At 36.3% G+C, this 9,819-nt stretch overlaps 1 protein-coding gene across 2 annotated transcripts in view; it reads left to right on the forward strand.

The window, feature by feature from the left end:
- opcml (opioid binding protein/cell adhesion molecule-like) overlaps positions 1–9,485 on the forward strand; it is a 404,984-nt gene extending 395,499 nt beyond the window's left edge. For both annotated transcript variants that reach the window (XM_084941581.1, XM_084941580.1), the window contains one exon: positions 163–9,485. In XM_084941581.1, coding sequence (XP_084797707.1) covers positions 163–263 — 101 coding nt within the window. In that variant the 3' untranslated portion in view covers positions 264–9,485. The remainder of the gene's footprint in view (positions 1–162) is intronic.
- The last annotated feature ends 334 nt before the right edge of the window (positions 9,486–9,819 follow it).

Genomic DNA, 9,819 nt, shown 5'->3' on the forward strand with positions numbered 1-9,819 from the left:
TATTCATTGAATTACCTTTTATTTCCACCGATTGCCAGTTTCCATGGCAATTCCAGCACCAAACCGCATGAACATTTAAATTCTAACTAATGATAGTCAATACTAGAGCACTGATCTGAATAACCCTTATGATGAATCACATTTTGCATTATTCTCTTGCAGGTCCTGGTGCAATGCATGACGTGAACGGGGCTACTGCGCTATCACATTGCTTTGTATGCCTCCTGCTTACTGTAACCTCAGTCTACCTTCTCAAGTTCTAATGTGAAATGCTACCACCTTGGAGCTTCTCTCAGAATTGAAAACCAAGAACAGACTTTTAGTCCAGTAAGAAGAATGGAAACCGAATATTGCCAGTGGTCCACCCTATTTTTTTTTTCTTTTTCTCTGTTGTTTTTCTTTCCTTTTTCTGGCTTTGCATCAGAGTCTGTTCTCTGTTGGCTTGTCAAGAGTGAGAAGCATCAACCTGCAGAAGCAAAGATTTTAAACAATGCACTAATTTGATGATGGTAGAACTTCTGAGTTCGTGTCTCCCCCAACCTTTTTATATGTGAACATGGAAAAAGAAAAAAAATACATGTAACTGTTGATAGTTGACTGTTTATTGCCCAATTCTGAAGTGTACATTCAGATTATTATTATTATTATTATCGTGTCATGTCCTGTTCAATATCTGTACAATAACATTAAGCTTTTTTAGGTAAATGATAAAAAGGGAAAAATGCAATGTGATTGTTGAATTTTACTGTATTTTTACAGTTGTATGCAAAACAGAATAACTGATACTTCATTATAAACAGTTCAGAACAATAAATTATACACCATGATTTCTCAGGCAAAGTCCTACACATAGTGCATCCAAATTTATATTTTCATTGTAGTGTGTGTAAAAATTGTACAAATGTGTACAGACAATACCTGCACTGTTGTTTATCAAAATGCATATGCTTATCCAATGGCATTTTTGAACTACCCAATAAGAGTGCCATAGCAGCTTCATGACATATTCATCCTGACACACTGAAAGCTGATTTTCAGACTCACTTTAGTGAAGTATGATTTAGGAGTGAGAAATTGGTTGTTGTGCTGCTTTGTTCTCTGCAGACAGAAACAGAAAAACCCAGAGTTCAGTGTGCTGATGGCATCATTAGAGTGTCCAACCTGATTCACAAAGTGCTGTGGCTAATTTGAAAAGCTGCACTCGTTACATGATATTAACCCACCGTCCACACTGGTTTTATGATCATTATTATTTAATTTTCTAAAGTTATGGTAAAATACGGTGGCCCTGAAAGGCCAAACAGACTGCAACTTCAGAAAACACTTGCAAAAAGAAAAATGCTGCAAAAAGAAAAACACCTGCAAAAAGAAAAACACTTGCAAAAAGAAAAATGCTACAAAAAGAAAAACACTTGCAAAAAGAAAAATGCTGCAAAAACTTCTGCTAAATGGGTCAAACTGGGCAGAAAGTATACAAACACATAACATCCTTATAGAATATGATGTAACACTATAGATCAACTTAGCTCAGAATATATAAAGCATATAAACAATTACAGCAATATGATGCAACAAACACAGCAGTACTACTAATCCAAAATACTCAAAGCTTCATAGAACTGAAACAAACATTTATTTTTAGGTCCATTCTGCTGCTGATACATACTTTAGGTTTCTGAATATTAAACTTGTTTCTGCCTTTCATAGTGTGTAACTTGAATGCCCTGAGTACTTTCTCCCACACTGAAAACACTGGAATGATTCTATTATTTGAAAATTACCTAATAAGACTAATTCAGGACAGACAATTAGTTATAACTTTCCTAGCAGTCCTTCACAAACAGGGAACAGTCTGTCTATTCTCTCCATCTGTCAGCTGCTGCTGGATCTTCCTCCTCCTCTTCCTCACACACTGCTGAGTTTGTCCTGGTGGATCATCAGGGGTGCAAAGCCTCACAGATGATGTGCAGCAGTGTCCTCACAGTCTGTCCTCACTCTGGACACTTGCAGTTGTCACACATGGTAATCAAATGTGTGATAAGCTGCAGGATTCAAACACAAGTGTAACTTATAAATACATGTTCATACTTTTATTCCACAATCAGTGAGAAAGAAAAAGAGAGAGAGTGCAGGACAGACAGACAGGTGACAGTCTCAGGTGTATACACTGCTACAAAACAGCACAAGAGAAGGAGGATTTAGTGTTTGTGTTATTACGAGTGCTAAACAAGAAGAGTTCCCAGATGGTACAGCGGACACATGTGTGACTCCTGTGATTAAAGCATCTTTCTTTCAGCTTAACGAGTGAACCGTCAGCTCGTTCAAACACACGTTAAAGTCCGTTTGGCTTGGCACCACCGAACAGAGGCAGCAATATAACATAGCTAACATTAACAGTGCAGTGAATCCTGCTTGTGCCGTGATATTCAGGACTGCAAACCGAGCAGCATTAACTGACTTTCAGCTTGTTGTGTTTGTGGATATATGAATGACTTTAATTATCCACAAAATCATCAGATTCTCTGTAAGATTAAGGTCAACTATCGAACCGCGTATAAAGTAAAGGCTTTAAAACAAAGTAAACGCTGAAAGTAGAAACATCGCTAATGTCACATAACTTTGCCGGCATGTGGCCAACAGTAATGTTTTAATGTTCTTCGTTATTAAACATTTGCACATAAATAAGTGACATAATATTCAGAACTTACTTTTGAAAGTTTACTCTTTGGCCGCTCCGCTTCCACTTCTTTGAAGTGTCTCCCAGTCCCAGTGAACTTGTTAGCATGTTTTGGTTCATGCAACTGATCCGTCCGGTTATTGTCTCCCCAGAAACATTTCCGTTGTGTTGTGTGTGCTTTTGCATTTTTTTTCTTTTTGCAGCGTTTTTCTTTTTGCAGCATTTTTCTTTTTGCAGCATTTTTCTTTTTGTAAGTGTTTTTCTTTTTGCAGCATTTCTCTTTTTGCAAGTGTTTTCTGAAGTTGCAGTCCGTTTGGCCTCTCAGGGCCACCGTATTAAAAGCTTCAGATTATATAAAATAATTTAATAGTAAGATATTTAAAAGATGCAGGTAGCCATTATACCATTTTAGCCCCCCTTATTTTTTTTAGTCGCAAGAATCAAATAAAAATGTCACTGAGACCTTTTGTTTTCTCACTACACCAACAAGAGGTTCAATCTGGCTTTTGATTCAAAATAATACTCTACAAAAAATATGTATTTAAGAGCCATTTTAAATAATTAAACCGCCTTTTAAATGCTTCTGCAATGTTTGTCACTTTTAGCTATGCATAATATAATCACGTTCAGAAAAACAAGATAGTGAATGTGAGAAAATATTGGCAGTGTTAGCACTAGCAGCATTCATTGTATTGCTGCTAGTGCTAGCAAATATTGTATTACATGTCTTTACTGACAGGGTAATAACTTTTTATATCAGACCTGGCTGGCTCTTGCACGGCTCTTGGGCTGCTTATTCAGTCCATTGGTTGTCTCTGACCTCCCCACATGAGGCTAATGCAAAATTAGCATTCAAACGTAAAGAAGGATACATCATGCTTCTGTGAATTTTGTGGGAAATCACAAAACTGGACTCTACTGCACTATCCAGCTTGGTAAAAATTGTTTTTGCTTTTGCAGCTTTGCTAGAAAGGTTTCCAATGTCCATCCCTGCTCTGCATCGGTACAGCTTTGCTGTAAATCCACTCTACATAGAATGTAGCGTTTTAACAAAACATGGACAGAAAGTATTTATTTGAATTCAGGAATACAACAACCTGACTGATGCAACACAGGAATGGACACTGCTGTGAAAGCCTCAAGTTTCAGAGGGATGGAGTAGTCAAGGCCAGGTTTGTCATCTTCCACAAAATCGCAAAATACAGAAAATCATTCTCTGATGGGGAGTTTATCATAGTGTTTGCTGATATGCCCTGAGAAAAATGTAGCATTTGAGAATGTGTCCTTCTCCAAGTGAATCCCAAAAGATAGATTAACCACATTATAGGAAAATCAGGATCTTCATTTGAAAAACAAAGCAGATATTGGACAAGACTCTGGCCAACAACTGTGATGTCCACAAAACAACCAAGTTCTTCTTCTTTATACACAGAATAACAAAACTGTGTCAGATTGCAGAGCAGCTGGCAGCAATGCTGCTGCTGAAAACTGATGGCCGTCCAAATCTGACAGGAAGAAATGACTTTTGACAACGTACTGACATGAACCCAGAACTGAAACTGGTATTTGTGCACTGTATCATTCACCAAGAGGTGTTGTGTGAGTCAATGCTAAAAAATTAACCATGTTGTTGATGTAACTAAAATAGTTAACTTCATCAGGGTGAAAAGCAATGAATCACAGACTTCAAGTCAGTATCACTGCTGTTTTTTTATTCTGCTTACAAAAACGAGAACTTTCCACACACACAAAGATATTCTCACATAATGCTGGTTTTCTTTTGCATGTGAACAAACATTATTTGTGATAAAGTTTAACAAAACTAGACATGGATAATCTGTCTGCTATCCTTTGCATTTCCATCTCATTTCAAAGCTGACATCAGTGCACCCGTTAAAGCCAATAATAAACTAAATTTGTCTCATAGAACAAGAAAAAAGACCTAAATAACTGCAAAAAACAACAACAAACAAATTAGCAATAGAACCTTGTTAAAAAAAAATGCACATTTTGTTCCAAATTGCTTTTGATAATGTTGAATAGTTTTACATTTGGGTTCAGTTCATTGGTGTGCAGCCCACCACAGCAGTCATAAATTCTCATGTGGCCGGTTGGGAAAATGAATTGTCCTCCCCTGTTCTATATCAAAGTTACATACATACAGTGTTATTTAGATATTTACATTACACTGTTTCTCATATTTATTGTGAAATATTGAAAAGCTGGATAAAATTCTTTTTAAAAATTGAAAGAACCTTTTTGTGCTTATCAGCCCACTGATCATGCAACACAAAAAGTCAGCTTGAATGAATGGTCTGTGTAGCTGCTATGAAGCTTTCTTCAGGTGTTGTGAATGTGTGCTTTTAACCTGGTTTGCCCTGAGATTAATGGCAGATGCTGATCTCAAGACTGCAGGAGTAATGATGTGATCTGTGGTTGGTGTATAAAAAGAGTTTTCTGTCAATTTCTGACAGAAAGTATACTTAGAGCACAAGTGACTGCTAATGTGACTTTTTTTTTAATGATCAAGTTCACTCCTGTGATAACCTATGAGTAACAAATGTGTTGATGACAAAGGGAAGAGATTCTGTATGTGGGAATGCTCTTTTTTTGTCACATGTTCTGTGCTTGTGATGATGGTGAAACAGTCAGCTCTCACATGATGTGATTTTCCCTTTTTAGGGGTTTGCAAAAAAAACCAAAACAAAACAATGACAAACAAAAAAAAAAAAAAAAAAAACACGGACAAGTGAGATACAGATGCCTGCAAAATTACAGTTTAGGGGTTGCTGTCACAATTTCTAACCTAGTTAGAACATGACCATGATAAATATTGATGTCAGTAAGCTTGAACCAGTTTGTTTAAAATCATTATTAAAAGATAACTAAAACAGGAGTCTACTTAAGATGTATTTTTGCATGACACAATGAAAACAGCACAGATTTGTTTTGTTTGTGCACTACATTATCAATACACTTACAGAAACAGCCACTTAAAACGGCCACCTGATCAGTGACAGCACTTTGATGGATCTATAGTGGAATCCTGACTGATTGCCGGCTGATGGGTGGCCGTAATGATATCCCCCATCTGTGACTTGGATGGTGCAACCCTGAGCTGTAAGCGACATCTATGAAAAACAGTGGTAATGTCTTGAGTATCCACCAGGGGTAGCAGTGTGGAGGTGCATTCATTTACAGACTTGCTACACCATATATTTAAAACCTCTTCAGTTTGTTCAGGAATTCAGCCTTTCTGTCAAAGATTTATAGAGACATATGTTTGCAGCAAATAAAATACAGGTTGTGCATGCCAAACAAGCCAGACAGAAAGTGATGCTTGCATTCTATGATTATTACTAACTTGTGTTTCTGCCAGATATATGTGGCACTTTGTTCTAAATATTTCTGATGATGAACCACAACGCTCTGGGACCATGCTTAAAACTATTGGTAATTCTTACCATTTACAAATAAACTAACAGTTATAGCGGTAACGGTCACAGTCATGCCTGCTTACTCAAGTTGTCTGCCGCTAATCTTAGTATATCATGTTTGCAAATAATTAAATACTGTGGTTCAAAAACTTTACTCTGGGGAAGGGACACTCTAACTTCAACATCTGGTACATGTCCCGCAAATCAGTGTCCAATCTGCAGTATTTATTTATTTAGTTATAGGTGAAAACACTCCACATGCTTACAGGTAGGAAAGAATTAACAGTTTTTAGTGTTCAACCTGGTCTTAATGTATTCCAGGAATCATTAGCAGTTGTTCAGTATTTACGGAACAATTTTATTAAAAGTATTCTATAACAGTTTTCCCAAACGTAATGACACAGTTACCTTATGGCCCTAGCAGGGCCTGTCCTGAAATTCCCCTGGTGTAGGTGTGCTCTTTCTCTCCTTTTTCAACCCGGACACTTTTCGTTACTTTCTCTCCCCTGGACCTCTTTAGGGGACCATAACAAGTTAAAATGAGATATTTTTGCTTTTCGTCTTAGTGCTTGTTGTTCAGCTGCCGTGCATATCGTCACCTTTTAATGATAAATAAGAGCCTTCTACAGACAAGCAGCTACCCCCCCTTCTCTATCTGTCTGTAAAACTATCTTAGTGAATGCTATTGATGTGTTTTGTCCTTTAATCAAATTAATCCCAAAAGATTTTTTAGATTTTAGATATTAACATTACCAAAAAATGCAGTCTTCTAATGTCCAGTTTTCATGAAAGCACCATGAAGTTGATTTGTTTGTTTGCTGACATTTCCAAAAACCCAGCCCAGTCCCAATAAAACCAGCTGATAAGAGTTACACAGTCACACACAACAGGACTCAAAATGGTTTAAAAAGCAGCCAATGTCCAAAGAACAGCTTTGAAATACCTTCATGAAGCCTGAAGAGCACTTAAAAAAAAAGAAAAACTAGGTAAAAAGTCTGACATCTCTTATGAAAAATATAGAGAAATTATGGGTCACTCAAGACAATATAAAACACACACAATATAAAACTTTAAAGAAATCTAAGAAACAAAAAATCAAAGTATTAAGTTGGAACCTAACAGAAAAAAGACAAAGGACAAGCTTATAATTCACACGTAAGTACAACTCAGTAAACAATAGGCTAGGTGAAAAAATACCAGCTGACAGCTGGCTGACCTCTGGCTGAAAGCGGCAATTTTGAGTGGCTGTATCTGTACTTAGTGCATAATTCTCTGAGCAATTTAAGGTTGCAGTTTAAAAATTGTCATTATTTACTACGTTTTTCACATTATACGATCACATTGATAATTGTATTGTTTACCTAGTTGATGATTTTCTGATCTTACTGGAGGTTGAGCATACAGTTCTTACTGTTGTGGTATATATTTATCATATCATTTCGTTGAGAGATTGCACAATTGTTCATAAACAGGTTAAATGAGAATTCCAAGGTACCAATCATTTGTTCTGACTTTTATGCTATGCACTACTGTCATTTGTTTATTGTTTGTCTTTTCTGGAGACTGAATATTGGTATTTGCCAAAATCCATATGGTTGTGTGCCAGTTTCAGATATTTACAAGTTGCCTTATTTGTTGCATAATATAAATTTTGTGCAGAAGGTCATCGGTGCCACATCTTGGAGTAAAACGATGTATCTGAAATTGCCCCTAATATGAGTGTGTAGGTAACTGATACTAGGCACTCTGTGTGTATGTAGCTTGTAGTGTTAAAGTACTTTGGGAAGATCTCTTTTTCTCTTTTGGGGGGATTACTGGTCATTTATGCAAAAACTTTCTTTTAAGCATAGTAAACATTTCAATATTTTTAGCTATTTTTCTCTAGAGTTGAGTTGAGTTTTCTCTAGGTGAAGCCCAAGACAAAGTTAAAAGGTTACTGATATGTAAATAGCTAATATGCGTACAAATTTAATGTTCACCAGTATTGACCAAAGGTAGCTCCTGTTACACAGGCCAGTCTTGCAAGGCTCATTCTTTTAAAATCACTGTAGGTGACAACGGAAAGATGTAGTGTATTTCTTTTCTATCCAAAATTCTATCCAAAGGGGATAAAACTCCAGTAACTGGAGGAAGTGAACTACACACATTTTGGCTGGTAGACAACCTGCACTACAACCTGACCCACAGCCACCTCATTTATCTCCTACTGTTGTTATATTCATCCTGCTACACTGGAAGACTGACTAGAAGATCTTCTGAAATAGTGGATAAAGGTTTCCAGATCACCAAAGAGCAGGTTTTATATTCAGTTTTGACACACCTTAGTTCATGACTTTCTCAAATTTTAAAATGAATGACTAAAGAAGATGAAAGAGTGGCTGTGCAACTTTTTTTTTCTTGAGGGGGGGCTATCTATCTTTATGGGATTTTAATGGGGGGAAGTGATCTGCATTATCGTGACTTGCTGTACCTGACTAGAACTGATGTTGCAGATAGGAAATAACAATTCTTGGCCGAGCTTAAAAGTTTTAACAGGCAAGGTAATGGGGGGTTTACTGTTTGTGTTACTGGTGTGTGTTTTAAGGACACACCAGTATGAAGAGCCTGCCGGTGGCCTCCCAGTATGATGAAGACCAGCACTGCACCAATTACAACAGTATAACTTTATTATCTGAAAAGAATCAACCCTGTTTTGCCTTCTTTGTCTTATAATTAGACCCAATTCAGGGAAGAAGAGATGGAAGTTTTATGGATACCCCTCATATTCAGTCCGTTATAAAATACATCACTTAGCTTTGGGTTGAATATAGGTTTTATAAATATTCTCGTCAGGGCAGATTATCTCATTTAATACAAAAATACCAATACAGAACAACTATGATCTTTCAGACAGAGACTCATTCTCATATTTCCCTTTTCTGAATCATCTGAATACATTTCTTTTAGGATTTCATAACCAGGTGCTCTCTAACCTCCATGATTAAACACACACACACACACATAACTTTCTAATGTTTAGCATCAGGACATCTCAAAGTGATCTTGATCTCAACTACACCTTTTGCAAAAATAAAAATTGTCTTTAGAGGCTACCTTTGATACCCTCCAAACCCACATTCACTCTTTACATTTTATTTATTAATGATTTTTATGATTTATGTTTCAGGAACTCTACACCATAGCTACATATGTGTTTGCCACAACTGACCAGAACAAAGAATGGAGTCCCAATACGGAAAAAGTTCCATTGTTTTATCTGTTTCTTCATTCAAAAAAAATGAATGAGGTAAATTGTTCAGTTTTATAATTATTATTTATCTTCAGCCTAAAAGATATTTTTTCCAATAAAGTCTACTTGATTGTGTCTGGTATTATCTGTACAGAATACTAATGTGTTACTTACTTCTGTCACTTAATCTTTAAGTTAACATTAGGATAACATTTAGGATTGGCATACTTCTTAAATCCACAAGGTGACAGTAATGCAACAACGGTTGTCATAAAAACCTCAAGAGAAAAAAGGTTAAAATGATTCATAATACATATGCTCAAACCTTCAACCTTTATGGTTTGCCGAAACCTGCTGATCTTCATATTTTTGAGTTAGGTAAGAGATTTTACTTTTTTTGTGATTGTTTTTTGTAATATCTTCATATTGAGCATAGTTGTATTTTGTGATTGTGGAATATGACATTTGTATATTTT

Source organism: Perissodus microlepis, chromosome 10 (assembly GCF_051167445.1).
Source record: "Perissodus microlepis isolate ML-2025 ecotype Zambia chromosome 10, ASM5116744v1, whole genome shotgun sequence".
NCBI lineage: Eukaryota > Metazoa > Chordata > Actinopteri > Cichliformes > Cichlidae > Perissodus > Perissodus microlepis.